This window comes from Puma concolor, chromosome B2 (assembly GCF_028749965.1).
Source record: "Puma concolor isolate L17-30 chromosome B2, mPumCon1.1.hap2, whole genome shotgun sequence".
NCBI classification, from domain to species: domain Eukaryota; kingdom Metazoa; phylum Chordata; class Mammalia; order Carnivora; family Felidae; genus Puma; species Puma concolor.
Window position 1 is genome coordinate 26905989 of NC_141671.1, and position 27076 is coordinate 26933064.

Consider the following 27076-nt stretch of genomic DNA (forward strand, 5'->3'; position numbering starts at 1 on the left):
GCTGCTAGCAGTTTGTGGTCAGATGTCCGGTCTATAGAGAGTGGTTTCCAACCTACCTGGTCATCCTTCCCTTCCATCCTGTGGTTTCCTAAGCTTAGGGACCTATTGTCAATTCAAATAAACAGGTTTTAAGCGGTGTTAATTTTTCCCTCTAACCTCTATATTCCTGCTTGCTCAAAATCCATGTTCAACTGTAGGTCACTGTCAACAGTTTCATGAAGACTGAAATTCATCTGGTGAATACCCACCTGTTAGGTACATAAGCTGGCAAGCATTTTGGTGGGTTAGTGCATACACTACAATAGATTATGAAATATTTTGAATTTTACCCCAAGCTTAACACAACATATTTTTTAAATTTTTGAGAGGGGCGCCTGGGTGGCGCAGTCGGTTAAGCGTCCGACTTCAGCCAGGTCACGATCTTGCGGTCCGTGAGTTCGAGCCCCACGTCGGGCTCTGGGCTGATGGCTCAGAGCCTGGAGCCTGTTTCCGATTCTGTGTCTCCCTCTCTCTCTGCCCCTCCCCTGTTCATGCTCTGTCTCTCTCTGTCCCCAAAATAAATAAACGTTGAAAAAAAAATTTTTTTTTAAAAAAATAAATTTTTGAGAGAGAGAGAGAGGGAGGGAGGGAGAGAGAGAGAGAGCGCAAACAGGGGAGAGGGGCAGAGGGAGAGAGAGAGAGAATCTTAAGCTCGATGTGGGGCTCGATCCCATGACCTTGGGATGATGACCTGAGCCAAAATCAAGAGTCGGACACTCAACTAACTGAGCCACCTAGGCGTCCCAATGCAGTATTTTTTCTATTCAGTTATTTATTCCATGTGGATGGACATCGCATGTGGATATGACAAAAAGGTCTGTGGCCAGTTTGGGGCATAGACTCTTAGAGTTGAAGGAACCTTATTGGTTTTGTGGACCAACTTCCTACCCTTGTGGATTTTCTCCTACAGCAGTATAATAACTAGCCGTCTAATCTCTGCAAGAATATCCAAATCAATCAGGAACTTGCCTGATCCTACTCTCCTTGAGTATTTAATTTTTGGCTTTTACTGACCCCTTCATAGTTTTATTTTAGCCCTTTAGTTACCAGAAGTTACCACTATTTTCCTTCCCCCTTTGATTGTTATTATTCTCTGTTCTTTTGTTCTTTAATGCCATTCTCACTTATCACCTTCTGAAGCTACTGGAGTTGGTCATTGTCCCTCATAAGACTTGGAACAATTCCTAGAGGTGGTGGATTCATCAGAGTAGAGTGCAATAAAAGTTACTGTATTGTAAACTGAGATGGTTAGCTCAACTGGTTACATGTTCTGTCCCCCAAAGCCATGAATTCTACCACTTGGAAGTCACCTGGAACCCAGCTTCATAATATGCTAGATTTCCTCACCCTTAAGAGTTGGCTTTTTATAACATTTCTCAAAAATCTTTAATTTTTTTGTATTGTTGTTTGAATATAGTTCAGACTTAACTTGGCTAAATTACATCCCTTCCAGAATGTGTTTTGGGTCAGCATTTCCTAGACCTTGTTAGTAGAACACTGGGCTTGCCAGAGGTGAACAGGATCTCTCTCTTTCACCACCATCCCTCCCTCAGAGGCAGTAGGGATTCTGTCATTAAAAAATTGGGAAACACCGCTTCCAAGTTTCCCCTCTTGCTCATTCACAAGGTACATTTGCTGAAGGTTTTGAGAAGTCCTGAAGTAACTTCCTAGGGCTGCTGCAGCAAATTGCAGACTGGGTGGCCTAAAACAACAGATTTATCCTCTCACAGTTTTGGAGGCCAGAAATCCAAAATTAGCTGTGGGTAGGGCTATGCTCCCTCTTGAGGTTCTAGAAGAGAATCAATTCCTTGCTCTTCTGGCTTCTGGCGGCTGCTAGCATTCCTTGACTTGTGGCTGCATCACTTCGGTCTGTTTCTGTGGTCACACAGCCTCCTCATCTTCTGTCTGTGAAATCTCTCTGTGCTTCCCTCTTAGAAGGATGCTTGCAACTGGATTTGGGGCTATCCAAAATAATCTCCACATTTCAAGATCTTGATCACATTTGCAAAGACTGTTTTGATATAAGGTAACAACATTCATACATTGCAGTCATTAGGATGGGGCTATGCTTTGGGGGGCCATTATTTACCTACCACAGTCGATCATCTTTTATCCATTTAGGACACACTTCTTAGCCACTCCTTCTTATGCCAAATTGGTTTTCCTTTTCATCAAATATTTATCTTGAAGCTCATCTTTTCTCCTTTTCACAATGCCTTCCTATCTGTCTTCGCTCCCTACTTCTAATTGCTAAGTAGTTTGGTTTATATTTTTAAAACACCTTGCACTCTTGTGTCATCTCTCATTAAACTCTGTGCCTTTGTTGAACTTTGAACAGTGTGGGATAGTGGGCAAGAATCTCTGGAGTCAGACTGTCTGGGTCTAAATCCCAGCCTCCGTTCCCCGGTTAATAGCTGTATGATTTTGGGTAAGTTACTTAATTGCTTCTGCCTAAGTTTCATTGTCTGTAATGGGGGATAATTAGAGTAAATGCTTTAAAGTGTTGTTTTGGGAATTACATAAGTTAATAAATGTAAACTGCTGAAAACACAGCTTATCACTACACTGTCCAAAATTGTAGCCATAAGCTGTATGTGGCTATTGAACAATTAGGATGTGGATAATAGAACTGAGGAAATGAATTTTTTAAATGGAAGCAATATAAAATAAATTTTTGTTAAACACAACTCTCTTGTTTTGGTTAGGATTACATTTCAGTTTAACTGGTGTATTTCACACTTAAACACACCACTGATTTTGTTGATGTCACCTAATTTATTCACTTGGAATGATTTTTTTTCTGTGTTCTATCTAACGGTGTATTGCATTTATTTGAGTATTTTATTCAGACAGCAGGACTTAGTGATACATGTACCTCATCATTGGTAATTAAATTGAAATGTTTATAATTTTAATTAAAATGTAATTTTTCCAATTAAAATAGTATAAACCAATTTTAGAATTCAAATCAAAGGCATTTACTGCTGCAGAATTGAGTGCAGACATAGAAACTAGTACTATGATCAGAGCAATGAAGACATAAAGAGACTGGAAATTCTGTGATTAATTTGCAATTTGCTCTGCCAGAGCAAAACAGAAAAACTGTTGTGTTAAAAAATTTAAGGAAAATAAACTGGGTAATATTAAGAGATTAAGATTTGATTAGAAGTTTCCTCTCAATGATGATCAAAAAAGAATTAATGCATTTAGTTGCCTGAAATCTGAATTAAATATCCAGTACATTTAAAATTTTGGTAGGATGAGCGCTTGTCACTTCAGCCATCTAAAATGGCTTAGATTGGGGCGCCTCGGTGGCTCAGTCGGTTAAGCGGCCGACTTCGGCTCAGGTCACGATCTCACACTCCGTGAGTTCGAGCCCCGCGTCGGGCTCTGTGCTGACCGCTCAGAGCCTGGAGCCTGTTTCAGATGCCGTGTCTCCCTCTCTCTCTGACCCTCCCCCGTTCATGCTCTGTCTCTCTCTGTCTCAAAACTAAATAAACGTTAAAAAAAATAAAAAAATAAAAAAATAAAATAAAATGGCTTAGATTAATGCACAAAAGAGGAAAACAATTTTAGTTGGAGAGGTGGGAAAATAAGTTATTTGTTACTGAAGTTTTATTAGAAAATTATGAGAAAATACAACAATGTATATACACAATTTTAAAGATACTCAATTAAATCACCAGTTGCCTATAGAATACAAGGTCTTTCTAACTATCAAAGATTAGTTTATTTGAAATTTGAAAAATTTCAAGTGCTTTTCTTTACCTTTCAACAAGTTGCAGGGTCACTGCCTAGTTACTACTTTAGATATCCTTTTTCTCAAAGGATTTAAAAATTTACAAAGAAATGATATAAATTTATACTGAGAAATACCAAATTTGTAGCATAGATATTTTTGAATGTTTTCTATGTCAGAGAAGAATTTCAGATGGATATAAAAAAATTAATTTCTATTACAACAGGTTTCTATCACTTCAGCTATGTTAGGTGAAATATCTGCATTTATGAATTTTAAAATAAGAGACTGATATTTCTTTTATTGCTTCTTTTCACTATATTCTGAAGCAGACTCTAAAAAGTGTCATAGGGGCACTGGGTGGCTCAGTGGGTTAAACGTTCAACTCTTGATTTTGGCTCAGGTCATGGTCTCACAATTGGTGAGACTGAGCCCCACGTGGGGCTCTGTGCTGACAGCATGGAGCCTGCCTGGGATTCTCTCTCTCTCTCCCCCTTGCTCTCTGTCCCTCCCCAGCTTGTGGTCTCTTTCTGTCTCTCTCAAAAATAAATAAATAAACTTAAAATGTGTCATAGATAACTGGTTAAAATTTTTCAATCTATACATTCAATATATGAATCATTGCCAGTTCATAGACCTGTTGAAGGAAATAACAGACAAGGCTGTGATCTTGCGCTCTTGGCCAGCATTCATTCATTGGTGGAGTCATGAATGAGTTTTACAAAGATTGCTGTAATATTTACTCCAATATAAGATTTTCTTTTCTTTCTTGAAATGAAAGGGATGCTTGCCAGATAATTATAAAGAAAACATGGCAGTGTGATTTATGTTTTCTCAGTTTTACCACACTGCTTATGAATGAGTTAAATTTGAAGCTGTAAGGAAAGGAAAAGTTTATTTTTGACCTAGCTAGGGAGGTGTGAGAATTCATGTTGAAATTGAAAATCTTTATAATACAAATAAATAATGAAGTTATACGTTTTTCTAACATGAATCAATATGTAGAAGATTTAAACTCTTAATAGGATTACATAAACTGGCTATAAAAACCAGAAAGAATATTGGAAGAACACTATGAGAGTTGCTTTCCGATGTATGCAAATACTCACTTGGATTCAGTGTTAATACTTAAGACTGAGTTAACTTGAACAGATACGGATTTTAAACTGATAGCCTTTTGCTCCAAAGTCAAATCAGTTTTTCTTTTTTTTTTTTTTATTTTTTTTTTAAATTTTTTTTTTTCAACGTTTTTTTTATTTTTATTTTTGGGACAGAGAGAGACAGAGCATGAACGGGGGAGGGGCAGAGAGAGAGGGAGACCCAGAATCGGAAACAGGCTCCAGGCTCCGAGCCATCAGCCCAGAGCCCGACGCGGGGCTCGAACTCACGGAGCGCGAGATCGTGACCTGGCTGAAGTCGGACGCTTAACCGACTGCGCCACCCAGGCGCCCCTCAAATCAGTTTTTCTTAAAACAAAGCAAAACAAAACAAACTGAATCAGTTGTACCAGTGTATATAATGGTTATTAAAGGGAAATTATTTTTTTTTGGTATTAAATTTTCAGAAGATTTGATATGACCAGTTGTTCAATTTTATGACATCTAGATACAGATCAAGTGCTTCTGAAGAAAATTTAAGTTTGAATTGAGATGTGTTGTGTCAAATAACAGATTTTGAAAAATTTAATACAAAAAAGAATGTATAACATCTCATTAATAATTTTCTCTTAATGTATTGATATAACATTCTGGATATATTGGGTTAAATACATTTTTTAAAATTAAGTTTTGCCTATTTTTAACTTTTTAAAATTTGGCTACTAGAAAATTTAAAGTTACACATATGGCTCAGAATATATTGCTGGCCTAACCCATCATAGCTATACAGTGAATGAATGTTAGCATTAATATGATCGCTAATATGATGATGATGATATATTGTTGTTGTTGTAATGATTCATTGTCCTCTCACTAGATTATAAATTCCTTAGGGGTAAGAAATATATCTTATCCTTCTTTTTTTTAGGTTTATATATTTATTTTGAGAGAGAGAGAGAGAGAGAGCAAGAGAGCACAGCATGAGCAGGGGAGGGGCAGTAAAAGAGGGAGAGAGAGAATCCCAAGCAAGCTCTGTGCTGTCAGCACACAGAGCCCTACATGGGGCTCAATCTCATGAACCATGAGATCATGACCTGAGCTGAAATCAAGACTCTGATACCTAACTGACTGAGCCACCCAGGTGCCCCATCTTATCCTTATTTTTATTTGCCATGTCATATCGTGTAGTCCTTTTTTAAAGGACAGTGGATTGATTGCCCCAGGATCTGCTTTTAATATTGCATGTATGGACCTGTGGCTTTTTTTTTTTCATCTTCAGGATAATGGCATAGAAATCTCTTTGAGTCTGTGAACATGTGCATGCATACAATCACACACACACACACACACACACACACACACACACACACGAGTATTTTGTTTAGTATACTTGAAAGGGAGTTATTTAAACATTCATAATCATGGATTATTGCAAAAGTAATTGGTACTTACTTTGAAAATTGTATTTCAGTAAGCTTTGAGTTTTTATATATTTTTTATATACATTAAAAACCTTTAAAAAACTGACATTATTAGAATCTTGTTTTTGTTGAAACACTTTTATTTTGATTGAAGTAGAATTATTCAGGAAATAACACTGTAGTTAGGATTAGACAAATTGGCTTCATATTCTGCCATGTTCTCTAACTAGCTCTGTGACCTTGAACAAGGGATTTAAGCTTTATTTTTTTTTAATGTTTATTTATTGAGAGAAAGAGAGAGAGGTGGGGGAAGGCGCAGAGAGAGAGAGAATCCCAAGCAGCACCTGACATAGGGCACAGTCCCATGAACCATGAGATCATGACTTGAGCAGAAATCAAGAGTTGGATGCTTAACCAGCTGAGCCACCCAGGTACCCTGGGATTTAAGCTTTCTGAACCTCAGTTTTCTAATCAGGAAAAAGGGGGGATAATATCAGTTGCATTACTAGGATGGTGTGAGAGATATAAATGGGAAAAATATCTTAGAGTGCTTAGCAACCATAGGAATCCTAGAAATATACATTATTATTATTTTGATAGAAATAATAATAAATATCTTGAAAAACATAACACAACATAAGGTTGAGTTAACCACATCAATTAAAACGTGATCGCTTATGGGATTTTTAAGCATAGAGTTGTGGTACAAAAAAAGCCTCTCAATTGTTTCAAATGTACAACCTAAATCTATAAAATATAGTCAAATACCCCCAAAGTCATAAACATTAGGTGAGAGACTAGCTGGGAAACAAATCAATAGTTAGACATTTAAGTAGTATAAGATTAGACCAAAAGGTGCATCTGATCAGGTAAGACTGAACTAGAGACAACTGGTTTTCAGTCTAAGACTCTGGAAATGTTGGGAAGTTGGAGTTTGGTGCTGCTGTAAGCAAGGTGGGGAGTTGATTTTCACCTAGAGAATTTCCACTCCTCCTCGTACTCTTGCCCCTGTGTGCCCTTACAAAACTCTGGTCTTCATTCGAGTGCAATGTTGATAATGTTTTTTGTCGTATTAAGTCAAGATTTTAAAAACTGTAGGGTTGAATAAGAACTAGGCTCCACTGCTGTTAGTAAGAGAAAGCAAAACGACAGGATAAAAACGACTTAAAGCGTAAGTGCTGAAGAAATTCAAACTGTCATCTCAGTATGTCACAAAGAGTTCCTTTTATCCCTGTTTTTTTTTTAAATTTATTTCGAACATTTATTTATTTATTATTTTTGAGAGACAGAAGGAGAGTGCGAGCAGGAAAGGGGCAGAGAGAGAGGGAGATACAGAATAGGAAGCAGACTCCAGCCTCTGAGCTGTCAGCACAGAGCCCAATGTGGGGCTCGAACCCACAAACTGTGAGATCATGACCTGAGCCAAAGTCAGACGCAGTTGTGTCACCCAGGTGCCCCTTATCCCCTCTATTTCTATGTTAGGGCTGAAATATCTAGAAACACACCTAGATTGTGTAGCCTAAAAGGCAGTGACACTGGAGAGAGAGTTGCAAGCACAGTGGAGGCACATATTTTTAAATATGTGATTCCCCCTCCCCCCCAAAATGGTTTTTAATAACTTATTTGGGTGGTAGAACCCAAAGCACAATATTAGCACAACTTAACAAGTAAATGGAGAGATTTCCTAGCCACAAACTGAATGGACTGAACCTACCCACAGACCGGACAATCCAGGGGAATCAACATTGTTCATGGTAGGACCTCTGTGATTTACGGTCATTCCTACAATACTTTGTTCTTTGTCCTCTGGCTCTTAAAGTTAGTTGGCTTTATTAGTTTTATGATATGCAGCTTTCGGGGTAGATGCTTACAAATTTCTCCATTTATACTTCTGTACATATGCTTGAATTTTATCTGTTTCAGTGATTTCAAGTTATGTAAATCACAGTAAATCACAGTTCATATTTTGTATCTTTCTTCAGTGATTTACAATATCTCCAGGGTGATGGATATTCCATGGTCGCAGAGCAGATCTGAAATGCATCAGGGAGCCTATAAGTGACATTTCTGTCATAGTATATATTTTAGAAACAGTCTTAACTAGATTGTGCCAATAACAACCCTGAAAGAAATTAGGTTAAAGGAACATTTGTAAATAGTTAAACTCTGCTTGTTACCAACAGTGACATTTTAGTAACAACCTGTTAAATGAATTTGCAGTAAGATTGGGAAAGATAGAGACATCAATATATGTGTATTCTTTTGTTATTTATGACCTTTTTAAAGCTGTAAACAAAAGGACATTTGTTTCGTCTTCCTCCCTTAGCCAGGACACAAATTATAAAAAGAAATGTATAAGGAAGTGTTAATAAATCAGGTAAATACTAAAATTTCATAATTCTTCTCTTTTCAGTACAAAGAAATTTAAAGTTTTTCATTAAGCATGGACTTGAACACTGGACAAAGTATAGCACTGTTTTAGTTTTGAGTACCTGTAAAAAATCCTTTCCTGTATAAATCACTTGGATGAATAGAACTACATAAGCGTATACTTTGCAAAGAAACAGGCTTTAATTGTATAGAATGTCACTTTGAGAGATAATGAGAAAGGGAAAAGGAAAGAGAGGAACTCTGTTTTCAAAATCTGTATATATATATTTACTACAAAGAAGTTATTATTTAAGCATGAAGTTTACTGGTGATTTATTATTAACTTCCCTACAGATCTGTCCAAATCTTTATCAATGTATTTGGAACGCTGAGTTATAAAAACTTTCAGTTAGTATATTGTTCTAAGCTTGAAAGGAGTTAATTCACACCAGCACTGAATGGCCAGTTAGGTAGATATTTAAAAGGATTTTGACAGGGATATGTTTCTTGTATTTCCTCCCCCCCCCCCTTGATTTCATGCTCAAGTGTGATGATTTATTTCTCCAGGGAAGTCTGCCATCCAGTATAGAAGAGGTCAATATGATAGTATTTCATAGCTTTTCTTTTATCTGTACAGCCTTGCCACCCTCTGTCTATGACTCATGCATCTACTGGTGTTCACTGATAGCAGAACATTTTGATTAGCTGCACAGGTTACCTGGTTACTGTTCTCAATCTGTCCACGTGTATGTTTGCTGATGTATGTGAAATGTGGAGGTCTGAGCCAGTGTTGGAGCATAATCCTATCTAGGCCAGGAAATGCCTGGCTTCCCAGATACTTCTCAGAGCAATAGGGCATGGACTAAATCTCTTATTTCCTTCCTGTCCTTTATTCCATAACACCTATGGCCCAAGTGGATGTTTGATATTCACTAATCTGGGACAGTTCATATTGTTAATAAATTGTTTAGTGACCAAATTTTATGTTAAAACATCTGTCCATCATTATGGGATAATTGATCCTGTTAGTGAAACAAATTGTCATAAATAATTCATTACATATGTGTGTGTGTGTGTGTGTGTGTGTGTGTGTGTGTGTGTGTGTGTTGTGTGTAGATTACATATATATTTCAAATTCTTTTTCTGTTTACTGACATCTTGGGCAGGTTACTTGGTCTCAGCTCACCTCAGTTTGCTTATTTGTAAAATGGGGATAATAATAGTGCCAACTACATAGGGTTATTGTGAATATTTAAAAGTTAATGAATGTAAAACATTTAGTGCATGTCTGGCATATCTTATCTAAGTGGTATATAAGCACTTACTATTGTTATTAATATTATTTGTAGTAATAGTAAGTCATGTGAAGACTTTTTTTTTAATCTCTGAAGGATAAAACTTCAGCATTAGTGAAGAATAGGAGAGTGGGAGAGAGAAAAACACAGAGGTTCAAACTAAAGGAGCTTACCCATTAAAAAAAGGAAAGCTAGTCAGTGGGATACAGTATTCTTTGGGCATACTTATATTCATGTAGAGATGAAAGTTTGGCTCATTCTTGATGTGTCTACATATTATGTACACCCAAACACACTTTAGGCTGTTAAAAAATGCCTTCATATTTCCTTTTGAGGCTTTTTTAAAACATTTCTGGGACTGTGTGTGTGTGTGTGTGTGTGTGTGTGTGTTATAATTCTAATTATGTAGTTAAAAATTGTCTTTCTATACCTTATTAATAATTGTTTCCTTTCTACCTTCTTTTGTTAACCCTTTAATCCCATTTTCCTTAAAGCATTTGTCTAATTACAGAAATTTATTTTACTATGTTGAAGTTAACAATATTACAAATGCTGGGTTGCGCAAATTTAGCTGGAATTCATATTTTGGTGTTTGCATTCTTCTTTGGTCATTAAACCAAGAACGTGCAACAATCATTTGCAATTTGAAAAGAACATGTATTTTAAACCAGCTAATTATGGGAGTTCTATCACTGAAAATCAGTTAATCTGTTTCAAAATACTTTTTTGAGTAGCTTATATTAGAGACGAAAATTAATTTTATGTGTGTTCTAGATACTAACAAGAACAAATCAATTGGCAAAATACAGCCTACTAGAAAAGTGGATAAAAAATAGAAAAAATAAGGGGCGCCTGGGTGGCGCAGTCGGTTAAGCGTCCGACTTCAGCCAGGTCACGATCTCACGGTCCGTGAGTTCGAGCCCCGCGTCGGCCTCTGGGCTGATGGCTCAGAGCCTGGAGCCTGTTTCCAATTCTGTGTCTCCCTCTCTCTCTGCCCCTCGCCCGTTCATGCTCTGTCTCTCTCTGTCCCAAAAATAAAAACGTTGAAAAAAAATAGAAAAAATAAGAATAGATAGTTCCTAGAAGAAATAGTATATATGATCACAAACAAAAACTCTTCAGTCTTAAGACTAGCCAAAAAATGAAAAGAAAAACATCATTTTTTAACCTGTCAAACTGGAAAAAAATGTTTGTAAAATTAACCTTTTAGGTCATTTTTTTTCTTTGTGATATTTTTTCTTCAGCAAATCTTGTTTTAAAAAATTTACCATGGACACAAGACTTAACATTACATTCATATGTAGGATTATTGGAGATATCTGGCTTCTTTTTAAAATGTTGCTTTTGGGGCGCCTGGGTGGCGCAGTCGGTTAAGCGTCCGACTTCACCCAGGTCACGATCTCGCGGTCCGTGAGTTCGAGCCCCGTGTCAGGCTCTGGGCTGATGGCTCAGAGCCTGGAGCCTGTTTCCGATTCTGTGTCTCCCTCTCTCTCTGCCCCTCCCCCGTTCATGCTCTGTCTCTCTCTGTCCCAAAAATAAAAATAAACGTTGAAAAAAAAAAATGTTGCTTTTAACCTAGTTCATGATGGTTTACTGGAAAGTCTTGTGTTTGGCAACAGCGCTGCTGTATATGTATATATATGTATGAGGTGTATGTGCAAGCACTTTACACCTGTTTGAAGGGCTCTTTCCCTGGCAAATAGTCAGAGGGAATGGGTGGTTACAGGAAGAATATCTTAGCTGCTGGGCACAATAAATTTTTTATTGTTCAGAGTTTGTTGATAGCGTTTCTAGATTACAGTGCTCCTCTCTAACAGGAAGTAAATCACAAAAAGAGAAAGTCTGTTTTTCTGTGGCAGTGGCTTTTATGGGGAAATAATTGTTAATTTTGAAAGACTACTTGGGTAGCTCAGGTTGGCTTGGGCTCAGGTTATGATCTCGCGGTCCGTGAGTTCAAGCCCCACATGAGGCTCTGAGCTGACAGCTCAGAGCTGGGAGCCTGCCCAAGATTCTGTATCTCTCTCTCTTTTTCTCTCTCTCTGCCCCTCCCCAGCTTGTATTCTCTCTCAAAAATAAATAAATAAACATTAAAAAAAATAAAAGACTATGGGAATTGGGAATTACTTATGTTTTAAATATTGATAATATCCTCGTTTCCTGTCTACCACTCAGTTAGTTTTCACTCCACTGATAATTGTTGGCTGTATTCTTGTTCTTCACTTGGAAGTGCATTAGTGTATTTTACTTGGTTCTCAACTGTAGACATTAGTCCATTCTCTTCTTTTTAGATTTTTTTGTGACACACACACACACATACACACACACACACACACACAGGTGTGAGTGGAGGAGGGGCAGAAAGACAGAGAGAGAGAGAGAGAGAGAGAGAGAGAGAGAGAATCCCAAGCCGACTCCACGCTGTCAGCACAGAGCCGGAAGCAGGGTTCAATCTCACGACCATGAGCTGAAATCAAGAGTTGGATGCTTAACTGACTGAGCCACCCAGGTGCCCCTACATTTTTTTGCAGTAGTTTTTAGTGAAAAATTCTGAGGCCTGGGAGTTGAAGACTGTTTTTTTTTTTCTTTCTTTCTATTTTTTGCGTGTAGATTTTGCTACTTCCGTACTGTGTGACTCTACATTAAACATTTAACTGTTTTGAATCTCAATTTCCTGACCTGTAAAATGAGAGAGTTGGATTAATTAATCCCTATGGTCTTTTGAATTCTGTGAGTTTGACAAAGATTTTATGCAGTGATTTGTGTTACAAACATGAGCCAAGTGAAAATACTTTTCAAGTATATTCTGCTTCTGCATTCTTCATATTATGTGGCTAATCTTCCCATTGGAAGTTTTCATTCTAATTCTAAACTGCATCTTCCATTAATCATTGAGCTGTTTGCATTTCTTTTATGGGGAGGTACAGATTACTTTGATATTGTAATTGCTATTAGCTGAAAAGATGCTTATTTTAGTGTAATTAGAATTTATAGAATTAAAGAACATAAAGGGCAGCATAAATTGGTGTTCTCTCTCCTTCCAGAAGGGATATTCTATTTCCTAATGCTTGAGATGGTCTAAACAAAGAAATTCATGTGTTAGTGGCATGAATTCTTTAGCCCAATACTACTTATTCTGTTCAAAGAAGCTGCCAATTGGTTCTTAGGCAGAAACACACAGTATAATTTAGCATGCAGTTCAGAGGAACCGCTTCGCAAATTGCATACAAGAAAGTGTCCTTTTCATTTGTTCTTCTGTACTATAAGTGCATCCATGTTTGAAGAGAAAAGAGAAATGCTAGTCTCCTCTGTAGGAAGGTAGACTGCCTGGCACATACGTGCTTGGATGTGGGCTAGATTAGAGGATCAGTCGGTGCTTAATATAGCCTTCGGTGGCCATTGGGAGAAGGGGTTAGCTTTCTTTACTTCCTTCAGCTTTTTATAGTTGTGAAATTTTAGGGAATTTTAATGCTACAGTCAAAATAGGATTGAATTAGAGGCGCCGGGGTGGCTCAGCTGGTTAAGCATCTGACTTTGGCTCATCCAACTTTGGAATCCTGCGTTGGGCTCTGTGCTGACAGCTCAGAGCCTGGAGCCTGCTTCGGATTCTGTGTCTCCATCTTTCTGCCCTTCCCCCCACTCATGTTCTGTCTGTCTCTCTGTCTCTCACAAAAATAAACATTAAAAAAAATTTAAAAACAAGATAGGATTGGATTAATTTTTGCAATTACTCTTTATTTTTATGAGTGTTTATCTAAAATATTTCTGAATACTCCATGAAAGGTAAAAAACCAGAGATACCCAAGTATAGGGATTATAGGCATCAGGCACACCTAAATCTGGCACTTTTGGTCCTTGGTCATTGGCCCCGCCTCCTTGGCTCTAGAGTGCCAAATAGTAAATACATCCACAGTCAATCCAAGTCCATCTTCAAACAACATTATACTGTTTCCTGTGTGGTGCATACACCCAAACAAAACCTGAGAAATCTCAGGTGCTGTGTATGGTCTCCTTCCTCTGAGCTCTGGAATGTTCTTTTTTTTTTTTTTTTAATTTTTTTTTTTTTTCAACGTTTATTTATTTTTGGGACAGAGAGAGACAGAGCATGAACGTGGGAGGGGCAGAGAGAGAGGGAGACACAGAATCGGAAACAGGTTCCAGGCTCTGAGCCATCAGCCCAGAGCCTGATGCGGGGCTCGAACTCACGGACCGCGAGATCGTGACCTGGCTGAAGTCGGACGCTTAACCGACTGCGCCACCCAGGCGCCCCTGGAATGTTCTAAAATTAGTTTACTTAATCAAAACTAGAAGCACTGATTAATCCATAAAGCACTGTGTAATGGAAAATGACTAAATTAATTTGATTTAGGGGCGCCTGGGTGGCGCAGTCGGTTAAGCGTCCGACTTCAGCCAGGTCACGATCTCGCGGTCCGTGAGTTCGAGCCCCGCGTCAGGCTCTGGGCTGATGGCTCAGAGCCTGGAACCTGTTTCCGATTCTGTGTCTCCCTCTCTCTCTGCCCCTCCCACGTTCATGCTCTGTCTCTCTCTGTCCCAAAAATAAATAAACGTTGAAAAAAAAAATTAAAAAAAAAAAAAAAGTAAACCCATTATGGTCTTTCATTATTTTGTTAGGTTTTGACATGTTTTCGTAGATCCCAGGTGTAGGAGGGTGAGGAAGAAGATTGTTTTCTAGGTCAAAATTACAGGAGACTTGGATTCTAGTCCTGGCTTTGCCTCTGTAGTGTGATATTAGGCAAAATGGCTATCTTCACATGCCTCATTTACCTAAGATGTAGTGGCTCTTGCTTTCCAGGCTGAGTTCTTGCAAGAATAAGATAGAAAATGTTTTTGTGTCTTGAAAATGTTATAGCCATGGTGATTACTCAGATCTGTATAGCATTTAATACAAAATGGAAACGCTTAATTACCTTAATTTGTACAAAATTAAATGTAAAAGAGTCACAAATGGGACATTGTCTCTCCAATTAAAAAGTTTTCTATAACAAGGATTGAACCCAGGCTGGAATTTGTACCAAATTAATTGTGTTCATAGCAAGTGAGTTGGAAATTTAGTTCATTTAGTTCCTTGTTTTCTGGGGGATTAAGAATCAGAATTTTTAATGTTGGTCATAGGTTCTCAGTTGCCATGACATTTCAGTCATTAGTCTGATTGAAGCCTTCTCCAACAACCCTGTTCTTCTAGAGGAGGCAGAAAAAATGATCTTGTTGGCTTGGCTGACGCCTGCCTGTTTAGATACTGTGTCTCCCTGTGGAGTCCCCTCAGGGGCCTGGGAAGAGGACAAGGGGAGGCCAGCTGGGCTGCCTAGGCCAGAGACCAAGAGCCTTTGCTCTGCTCCATTTCCCACTCATTGTGCAGCCCAGGCCCTATCACTTGAGAGACCTGGCAAGGAAGTCAGGAGGAAGTGAGTGCCCTGCTGGTTCAGAATGTTCCAGTGTGGTTGGAAAGTTTGAGAAGGGCCCTGGGTGAGAAGAACAAGACCTTATTGACAGGGTTCAGGCCCGATCAGGTCTGTTTCACATCAGCTTTCTGAATAATCACAGCCCTCCCAGCCCCCATGGATCTCTAGCACTTTCACCTCTGCCTTTTTTTTTTTTTTTTTTTGAAACATTGTATGTAGCCATGGTAGAACACAAAGCGCTTTAAATTTTTATTCCAAAGAGGAATTATGAAAGATGAAAAGTATAGTGTTGCCTGCTTCAAAATGACAACACTAACACCAGCACCAAAACAAAACTTCATATTTTGTAGGGTTTTCCAGACTACTGTAAAATTATTCCTCTTATTGTAAATGCTTTTTCTATTAAGCTGTTTTCTCATTGATTGATTTGTAAGACTACTCATTATTCTTACATTTCTGTTGGTCTGTTCTAGTCTGAATTGTTCAGTCCTCTTATCTGATTTAGTTTGCATGTTGGGTATTTAAAAACTGTGTAATTGTGTGTAAATCATAAGATTGAGAGGAAAAGGAATATGTTAAACAATTTCTCTTCTCTACGTGAGTCTATAAAACAGAATATTTATGTCAAGTCAGAAGAAAATCTGCTGGTGGTTTTAATGAACCACAAAATGTGTCCCTTGTATACCTTGCCTTGTCATCCTGCCTGAATTTATGTGTGACTCTGCATTAATGTAGTAAACACTCTTTTGGCAGTCCTGTCATTTTCAGGACCCATAGGGTGTCTCCAATTCCAGCTTTAAGCCAACTAATGACAATAATAAGACTTGCTTCACTTTTCTTTTTCCTGGAATGTCTGGTAGGAACTTTTGAAGCTCAGAGGGATATTGTAAACTTTTTCAAAGTGAAGAAACCAAATATCCCCAGCTACTTTTGAGTACACAAATATCCAGTAGTTGGAGCCTCCCATTTTTATGTTTAAGTCTGGATAGGATGGAGGGGACCTACCCAGGCTGAAAGCAGGTGGGCAGTTAACAGGTTTTACTGCAAAATGTCTATCCAACTCATATTTTGAGCAAGGCTGGTAGCTTTTTTATAGTACCTCTAGAACAGTGATTTCTCACCTTTTGGTCTCTTAATAGTTTTATTAGAAGACTCTCATACTTCCTTTCCCTAAACCTGGCACATGAAATATTTTAGTTTAAATGACACTCTTCCTTATCTAGAAATTTTTACAAGAGTTATTAAAAGCCAGTCGAGAATCTCTGTGTTTAGTCAGATACCTTCATCTTAATGTAGGGATTAACTGCATGATTTAAGATGCATTCTTTCTATTTTGTAAAAAATAAACATCCTTCTTTTATTTAAAGTTTATGTGTGTGTGTATGCATACATATTCAGTGATAATAACACAAGTCTGATTGTGTTTATCCCCCTCCCCCAAAAGTCTTTTGTTGCTGAACTTTCCAGAACCCCTGAGTTAGAAGCCAACTCCCACCAGTGCCTAGAAAGCCTTCTCCCACGAAAGTACTCGTCTTCCTCCTTTCCACTATGGTGTCTTTTTTCAATAACATTAACACTCTAGTGCTCCCTGCCTCCTCCTCACACTCACCCTGCCTTCTCCCCAAGTCCCCACAGCTCTCATCTAATTCTTCCCAGTGATTCCTTTTTTACAACCACCCAGAATTAGTCTGATTCCTGTATGTTCCTGTAGTACCAAGGACTTCTGCTTTGCTACACATACTTTGCATAATAAAGTGGAAAAACCTAAACCCAAATCCATGTGAATCTTAAGTGTCATGTTCTCTCTGTTGCCCCATATTATCTCCCCAGATTTTGTTTCTTACTCCATGAATAAGACAATGATAACATTTTACTGTGCTGCTTTGGTGCTCAAATGAAATAATGTCTATGAAAATGCTCAAGGAATAGTAGAAAGTTGATCATTATTCTGTTTTTACCATCATTATCTGTATTATTTTTATTTTGGTTGCTATGATCCTTAATTTAAGTTCATATGGCCTCTTCAGTGCTTTTCTCAAAACTCTCAGTTTTGGCTGCCTTCTCTCCTCACCATGATGAATCTGACAGTTGTCAATTTTCCTTCCCTTCCCAGGATGGGTCATACTTGGCTGAGTTCCTGCTGGAGAAAGGCTACGAGGTGAGTGACTCAGTGAGCAAGCACAGGCTGGTGGAATCACTTGGACGCAGTGGCCTCCTGCTTCCTCTGCTGTAGTCCTCCTGTGTGTGTTTTCCACTGAAACTCTGATAACAAGTCAAAATCAGGGGAAGAATGTGCCGCTTGGCTTGTAACCATGCCAGCTCATTGTGCTATTTATCTGTTGGTGAGCACTGGTGGCTTCCCCCTGTTCCTTAGTGTTTAACTGCTTTGCACGCTTCCCACATTCTTAGATAAAACAGCAATCTGTGTAAGCTAAAAGCTATAATATTATTAGGGTTAATTTATGATGTAATGTGTTACATAAAAAAAAGTCTCGCAGTGAAGTCACTTAATTCGGAAATTGCACAGAGCAATAAAAACTAAGCTGATCTTTGGCAAGCTTGAATGAAACATTTACACTCAGAGGTTTTTGCTTTCTAATAGGCAGCCATATATTTTATGGAGGCTGAAACTTCTGGGTTTGCTGGCGTCATCATCATTGTCGTCATCTTTTTCTCCTCTTTTGTCCTCTCCTTCAACACTGACTGCTTTCCTTAAAGGAAACCGGAATTTTACATATTGAATTTGATATAACCCCATGTATATATCTTATCCTTTTAAAGAACAATTCTCAGATATATACATCTATGTAAATTCATGTTACACAGAGAAGAAAAACCTATACAGTGACCCATATGCTCTGGGCTGATCTGGGAGTGTTTATGTTAATAAATTTGGATTCTCTGGATTATTCTAATTGTAGGTGTACTGTTTTAAAAAATGTGCATGGTGGGCAGATGGAAAAACAACAGCAAGGAATTTGGCATCTAAATGCCAACAGGATTTGCTGAAAAGGAAACTTTCTTACTATAACTCATAATCTTTTCTGAGAGCCTTGACTTTTAGACTTTAAGAAGTAATAGCAGATATGTTTAGCACCTTCTATTTCCTTACCTAGCCAGCTAGTTTTATATTTTGCAAAAATATCAAAATGAGACAACTATAATTATGAAAGTGTACATGTGCACTTATGTTCATATGCAAAGATTTCCTATAATAATTGAGTGATAAATACATATTCTTTAAAGCAGAGAATTTTAGAGTAGATCATATGTAATATAGAAGAGTTAGTTTTAGATAAAGACTGGTATTTATTTAGACTACATTAACTTAGTGCTTTGGTAAGTCTAAACGGGAAGGATTAGCAGAGAGACTTACTCTGTTTCAGGTGCTGGCACTGGCTGAGAGGTGTTTGGTAGCTAGAGAGGAGTTAGTGATTTGGCTGTGTATCAAGTGAACCAAGAGAAGGAAATTTGTGAGTAAGAGTTGATGGGGTTCAGGATGTGCTACCTCAAAATATGGCACCTCAGCATATTGAATATTTTAAGCTGAAGCAGTTTGAGAAAATAGTGGAAGTTGGAGAAAATAGAAGGAGTTTGAGAAAACTGTAGAAGTTCTTCCTGTTAATCTTTTTTTGTTTAATGTGGAGGAGGAAAAAATTTTTGCTCAGCTCTCTTAGGGTCCCTGTCTGGGTCTGAAAATTAAACTGAGAAGCATGCAAATTTATTTAATGTAAGTTTTACGTGACATGGAAACCTTCATAAAGAAATGAAGATCCAAAGAAACTGTTAAGGGGCGCCTGGGTGGCGCAGTCGGTTAAGCGTCCGACTTCGGCCGGGTCACGATCTCGCGGTCCGTGAGTTCGAGCCCCGCGTCAGGCTCTGGGCTGATGGCTCAGAGCCTGGAGCCTGTTTCCGATTCTGTGTCTCCCTCTCTCTCTGCCCCTCCCCCGTTCATGCTCTGTCTCTCTCTGTCCCAAAAATAAATAAAAATGTTAAAAAAAAAAATGCTCTATTCAAAGAAACTGTTAAGGCTAGGTATGTTTATGTTAGGTTCGATGGAGACTGGATGGTCGTGGAGAAATATGACAGGTCAGGCAGTATGATGTGAATACAATAAATAGGGGAAAACTTAACAAGATTTGTTTATTTGAATTCTTCTTGGCATCCCCTTGTCTTCAGAGACAAGGATGCTCCTTTTCTCCAGTTATAGGGTGGATACCTCTCACTAGAGGGTGTCATGACTGTTTCAGGGGAGAAGAGCAGGGGGAAGGTTAGAGTGACTTTCCTGCTTCTACTGTTTTCTCACATTCCTTCAGCTTAAAATATTCCATACACCAAGATGCCATATTTTGGGGTAGCGTGTCCTGAACCCCATCATGGTCATTGCAGTTTTGAACAGTGAGGTGATATGTCAGACAGAAAGCTTAAGCTGTGTGGTGTTGAAATTTACTTCCAAGGTGGACATGGGGGACTAAGACATGGGTGAGAATGGTGGCAACAAGTTGTATCCACAGCTAGCCCAGAGGAAAATGGAGCAGGCATGGCAGCGTGAGGTGGAGTTGTCACTGTGAAAATGTGGTGGACTAGTGATAGGGCCTAGGGTTAATCTGGATATGGTAGATGGTGAATGGTCTCAGCATGATGCTGCTGTTAGTATTACTAGAAATGGCTGGGAAGAAGACCTGCAGAGGGACATGCGAAGCTCCATTTAGGTGGCTCGTTAAGGAACTAGCAGACTTGAGAAGATGTTGCTAAATGGTTGACAGACATAGAAATAAATATAATGAGAACCTAGGACTGCCAGGTGAGCTACAAATGTTTTTGTTACGTTGACATTTGAAATTATAAGAGCATATTTGATTATGATAAACGCAACAGAAGGTCCACTTGGCAAATCACAGTTAATGAGAGGAATGAATCATTGAAACAATGATTGACCAGAGAAGGGAGATTTAGGAGTGAGATCCATAAATTGATAGAGGGAGATGCTACAGACAGTACAGGTAGAAGGTATAGAGCTACAAAGCATAATCAGAAATGATTCCATAGTCCTGGGGAAATACGACTTTTGTAGGAATAGGGGAATGAAAGGGTGTTTATCCATATTGTATTCAATTTTAATAGGCTGCTGTCTTCAATTTTAAGACATGGATATAATTGTAGGATAAGCTATTAAGGGAAATCTAATAGTGGCAAAGACTTCATCTTTTTGTGTTTAGGTTGAAGTAAATATGAGGGTCATTTTTCAAAGGGGCTGCATTGGAAGTTTTCCTGAGTTATCAGCCAGCAGCCCCTGGTTGCTCAAGACCATGAGCAAAATAATAGGGCTAGTAAATTGCATGCACTAGGATAAGAGGAGACACTTGTCTGTATCTGATTCCAGAGGGTCAACATCAGCAATTTGGATGAGCACAGACTTCTAACACAGCAGGTTCTCAACCTGTAGTATGCATCAGAACCACCCAGAGGCCCCATTAAGATGCGGATGGCTGGTTCAGGGGTCTGGGAATCAGCCTTTCTAACAAGCCCCCAGGTGTGACTGATGCTGCTCTCCTGGATCTTATGGTTTGAGAACAAGTACAACTAAAGGTTCAAATGAGATCATTTAATCACATGGTGAAGATGAACAGAATTTCTTAAGGTACCTTAATTTGTGGGGCTTTGCTTCTCTGAGCTGTCATATTATTTTGAATTTATGCTTTGTATAAGGAATATCACTAGGATCAGAAATAACTGGAAACAATATGCTTTGGGGTAGCAGAGTATAACCCAGGAACAAATAAGCAATGGGAAAAAGAGCCATAGATTCTGTGAATAGGCTTGATAATGAGGCTGAGTTCTTCCTAGAGCAGAAAGGGGCAAACTTTAATTGGCTAGTAATGGCAAAGTCAGCCTTTCATTATGAAGAGGGGGAGGCATGGACTCTACAGAGAAGCAGTAGTCAACTGGAGCAGAGCAACTGGTTGAAGAACAGAGACAGGTTGGTGAGGTAATGATGATGGAGCCATGTAGGTAAAACCAAATCCTATCTATAAAATTAGCACAGCACAGTTACATATATTCCTTTACTTTTCTTTAGTCAAAAAAAAAAAAAAGGCAGAGTATAAAAGGATTGGCTAACTTTATATTTTTTAAAATTTTTTTTAACGTTTATTTATTTTTGAGACAGAGAGAGACAGAGCATGAACGGGGGAGGGTCAGAGAGAGGGAGACATAGAATCCGAAACAGGCTCCAGGCTCTGAGCTGTCAGCACAGAGCCCGACGCGGGGCTCGAACTCACAGACTGGGAGACCATGACCTGAGCCGAAGTTGGCCGCTTAACTGACTAAGCCACCCAGGCGCCCCAGGATTGGCTAACTTTAAAGCAAAGATAGACATTTGCATATGACTTGAAAAGGAATATCATATATTAATAGACTGATTAGTTATTGTTAATTGCCTTCTGTGACCTCACATATTAGATTCCTGAAGCAGTGGGCCCTGGCCTTCTAATGTGGCCACTGAAATCCATGCATTTGATCATGCTCTGAATGATATAACATAAGAAAGTAAAGGATTGCTTTATTCCTGGCTCAGTTCTCATTGAGAAGAGACTCTATTTAAAGTTTTAAACTTACAGTTTTTAATGTTGCTTTTTTCTTGAATTTTGCTTAACATTAAACATTAAAGAGAATGAATCACACACTTGCTTATTATTTATAGAATATAGGTGCCATATCATGATGAGGGAAATTCAGAATTGTCAGGTTTTATAGAAATTCACCCTTTAAAACCTCAAATATTTAATTCTACAGTTGTTAAAGTGCAAAGGATAATTCTCCCTTATAGTCTGTCAGCCAGCTCAGAGCCAGGAAGGTGAACAAGGAGGTCCAGCTTACAGTGGTGAGGAAGCCCTTAGGCTTGAACACTGAACAGCCTGTTTCCTACTCCTCCTTTGTCATTGGTAGCTCTGTGGCCTTGGGCAAGTCACTGGACCTCTCTAAGACTTAGGGTTTTGTTTTGTTTTGTTTTGTTTTGTTTTGTTTTTTAGGTAAATGGGGATAATAAATGCATCTATTTCCTAAGGTTGTCTTGAAGATTTAGGTGAGACAAAAAGATGGAAAACAGTCCAGAGAAGCTCTGTGGGATCTATGGGGCTTTGGTTGATATAAGAGTAACAAGGTGACACAGTGCTTGATGCTGGCAAGCCAGGGGATAGAGATTTTATAGAAGGCTCCTTAGTCTAGTTCATTAATTAGCATTAGTGAAAGGTAGGCCTCTTAACATTTCCTAGGATCCTATCCCTGTATTCCTTCTTGCCATGAGGGGAAAAGGAGCATTGACAGAAGTGAAACTTCTTATGAAAGTTTGAGTGCCTTTCTGTAATCACTGTTAGCAGATAAGCTAGCAACATACTTCTGTACCTATTTTGTACCCCAAAACACAGAAAAACCAGAAAAACAAAAGTCAAAGTTATATATTTAAAGAGCTAAAATATATCTGGGAGTAAATATATATATATATTTAATAATATGTGTATATTTTAAAAGCTAAAATATATCTGGGAGTAAACGAAAAATTTATATTAAATAACATGGTAACAACTACAATACAACATATCGAAATTTAAAATAAGGAATAGGTGAATTGTGGGTTTTCCTTCTAGGAAAGGAATTATAACCAGGGAGTATCAGGAAAACAGAAAGAAAATAGCATATAAGGATTGTCCAGTTGTTATCTGAGAGATCATTTGTTACAACATGGAGTTCCTATGCATCCAATCATGATCGGTGAGAATCTATAAAATAATTTTTCTGGGTGAAAAGAGGCAAAAGTTTTTATGGATTTCATTTTGAAACATACTGAATGTTGGTAGAATGAACCATGTATATACTTTAACTTTACCACGTATATTAGCTGTGTGATCTCAGGCATTGTCCTCTCAGGCACTGTATTATAATCCTAATAATATTAGGAAGATTAAGTGATTTAATGTCTATAAAGAACAGTGTCTGGCACTGGGGTCATTGCCATGTACATATTAGCTATTGATGTTACCTATATTATCTATGCTTTTCAAAAGGCAAGTAGTATTAAACATACCTGGGAAAGCATCCTTCCTTGGCTCCAAGAGAAATCTAGACACTGAAGAATTTGAAATCTAGTGGTTATAATTTTTCTGTTTTCTTGATCAAAATAACAAACATCCTGAAGGATTTGAAATCCAGTAGCAACAATTTTCTGTTTTTGTGATTGTAATAAATAAAGAAATGAGCAAGCATTTCTCTGTTATATTGCCTTATCTGAGTGTAGGTTTTGAAGTAAAATTAACTTTGTTCTGACATTGAGAGAACTCGAAATTTTCTTTTTCATCGTTTAGTTAAATGGAACATAAAATTTATTTGTCAAAATACTTATTTCTATTTAAGACATCGGTTTTTCAGAATTATATTTTGTTTTTGAACTACTATAACATAATAGTGATTTTGATTAAGTTTATATGGAGTCATTTTCAGCTCATTTATCTTTTCAGTTTGGTTTCCTAACTCCTCAGCTCCTTTCCCCCCAAAATCCTTATAAAAACAAACAACAACCATGCATACATCCCTTCTGTAAAGAGAAAGCTGCTAATCTCAAATTCTTAACTAGATTATCCAGTTTGCACACATTTTGGCTTGTCTTAAAGTTTGTATTTCACCTGTCTCTGAAGCACACAGACTCAGCTTTCATTAGTTCTTAGAATAATACTTGCTGTCATGTATTAAGCATTTGGCAGGTCTTTCTTTCCCTGTATACACATACCAAAAGTTGGGAGTAGGGGAAATTAAAACACATTGTGTGTGTGTGTGTGTGTGTGTGTGTGTGTGTGTGTGTGTGTTATAAAAAAACTTAGTGCTTAATGCTTTTGGTTATAAGTGTGACAGAAAGTCCTATGTTATTCATTTGCTGTGACTTTGTGTAGTTGTCTGGTTTCGTACTGAATCCAGCAGTATCATTTGATATTTTTATCAGAGCCTTTAAAGCTTATATGCATTGTGTATGTATAAGGAGTTGCTCTTTGTTTTGGGCTGTTGGAATATGTGACTTACCCAGAATCCAGCGATCAAGAGAAAAAATAGACTAAATCATATTTTTATTATTACTTCATTATGAAAATTCAGTTGTCTTTAGAACATAGAAATTCCTTTATATCCAATGAAATAAAGCTCTACTTACATCTGAGAAATCTATGTTTCAGAAATAACTTGGTGGTCAATACCAATTTTGTTATGTATAAGTATGTATGTGAACTTGATTTTTATTAAACAAAAATTATTTGCTGAAATTGTTTGTTAAAATTGTTTGTAGAACAGTTCAACTTTACAATTAAGCTACAACCTGAAAAATTGGACCATGAAGTACAATAATTCTAGGCTTGATGTGTTATTCTCTACTTTCAAATTAGGAAATGGATATGTGTACCCAAATCTCAATTTAGTGTTTCCTAGATTTTATTGTTTTTTATTAAATTTTTTTAATGCTTATTTATTTTTGAGAGAGACAGAGTGCAAGTGGGGGAGGGGCACAGAGAGGAGGAGACACAGAATATGAAGCAGGCTCCAGGCTCCTAGCTATCATCACAGAGCCTGACTCAGGGCTCAAACTCATGAACCTGAACCAAATCATGACCTGAACCAAAGTTGAATGCTCAGCTGACTGAGCCACCCAGGTGCCCCTACTGTTTTCCTCCTGAGATGTCAATGAAGTTTGAGATATTCCCTTCTTAAAATATTTTCCTTTTTACCAAATTTTCTTGGGTTTAGTTCTTTTGGAAAATAGTGTGGATGAGTGCTTTTCTCTTTGGCTAAGGCAACTAACCAACAGAATTATTAATTGTGGGTGTGTTGTATCCTTTGAAGAAGTTAATTTCTCATGTATGCTGTATAAAATGACGGTGACATTTCTTTCTATTTGAAAGAAAGTCTTATGTGCTTATAATTCCACTCCCCGCCCCCCCCCCCCCAATTTGGAATATTTGAGTCATGCCAAGGATTAATTTTGGTTTGAAACAGACAGAAAACGATTGAGTGAAAATATAGAAGTGTATTCAGCTGCAAATGAGACTACTCAACTTCAGAAGGAACACTTCTAAAATAGGTGAAGGATTAAAACTGCCACCAGTAGAACTGGAACTTGGGCAGCTGGTGACATAAGCTCATATTAGCATTGGCAACACAAAGGGAGCAATCTTGACACCAGAAGGAAGTGAGACCAAGCCTTGAACAATTTCTCTTGTGTATCAGACACAAATAGTCTTTTCTTCGGGATCAGACAGGTATGCATTCTTGTTCCAAGGACTTTATCCCACTGTCACACTTATTATGGTTAAGTCAAAGATAAAAATTAAAAAGTAAAAAATCCTTTTTTTATTTGAATTTGCTTCATGTGTTAAATCTAGTGGTATATAAGTCTTGTTCCTAATCTGTGCTGTTTAGTTCTTACTTTTCCACAAAGCTGCATTATAGGGGTTGCTGCCAGATTATATTAGTGCACCCATATATTTATTTATAATGAGGACATTGGAAGGACATGGTGGCATCAGAGCCTCGTGGCCTCATGCTTTGTGTTAAAGAGGCTGCAAGGCAGTTTTACCGATATGGCCTCGCATGGTCTGTCTTCAGTTTCAAACTCAAGAGATATTTTTGTCAGCAGCAGGGTTCTAAGTGTGTGTGTGTTTGGAAAAGGAGACATTTGAGTATCAGTAAGTAAGCATTTGCTGTGAAGTTGCATAATTATCTAATTACTTTTGTTGAGATTGCCAGTGAAAACACCACAGAGAGATGGAGGCACCATGCTGGTGGCTGGTGGGCAGTGGTTGGGGAGAAAGTAAGCAGTGGAACTATTTCTAACAAATTAAAAATAATGTTTATTAAAAAATAATAATGTTTATAAATAATAGTTATTTTTCTCACAAGGTAAGCATTAACAAAAGAACTTTTGAGGTGCTTGTTAATCATCATTACATGTTTATAATTTCTTTTCTTTCCACACTATAAAAAAATGAAGGTCCATGGAATTGTGCGGCGATCCAGTTCATTCAATACAGGTCGAATTGAACATCTGTATAAGAACCCCCAGGCTCATATTGAAGGAAGTAAGTCATTTTCTTCACTAAAATTTCTTTCTATAACTTCCTGTATTATGATAAGGTATTTTCAGATGTCATTTTTCTCAAAGCCCATCAAGTTGCAATTATTTACCGGTGAATTGCCTGCGTTGAATTCTATCTGCATGCTCTGAAAACCCTTCCATTGCTTGCTGCCCCTGGGCCACAGTGTCATCTTGGTTAGTCTGTTACAGGATATTGGTCAGGTGATACTGCTCAAGGGACCAAGAGTAGACATGCCTTTGATTGCCCTTCTCCAGGTGTCCTTATCCCCTCAGGTAAGATCAGGTCCATATTCTCAGAACACTCCTTTACTTTTTGTGTTTGGTCTAATGTAATCAAGCCAAGTAATCTTTGTACATGTATTTAATTTTTAAAATAATTTGTGAAGACAGGTCCAAAAACAAATGGCAATCAAAACTATATTTAATTGCTTTGCAGATCATTGCAGTTGCATGTTTTTTTGTTATTAAAATTGCCTGAATGTAGCCATATAGTCTACATAGCACAGTCACAGAGTTTTCTCATTTGCTCTTTACAGCAGCTCCTAAACTTGTGAGTGAAACCATTTT

General features: G+C 37.9%; 1 protein-coding gene across 2 annotated transcripts in view; it reads left to right on the forward strand.

Annotated features, from left to right (window-relative positions):
* Window positions 1-27076, forward strand: part of GMDS (GDP-mannose 4,6-dehydratase) — a 644323-nt gene that overhangs the window by 140727 nt on the left and 476520 nt on the right. For both annotated transcript variants that reach the window (XM_086706440.1, XM_086706441.1), the window contains exons 2-3: window positions 17492-17536; window positions 26405-26492. In XM_086706440.1, the coding sequence (XP_086562566.1) occupies window positions 17492-17536; window positions 26405-26492 (133 nt within the window). The remainder of the gene's footprint in view (window positions 1-17491; window positions 17537-26404; window positions 26493-27076) is intronic.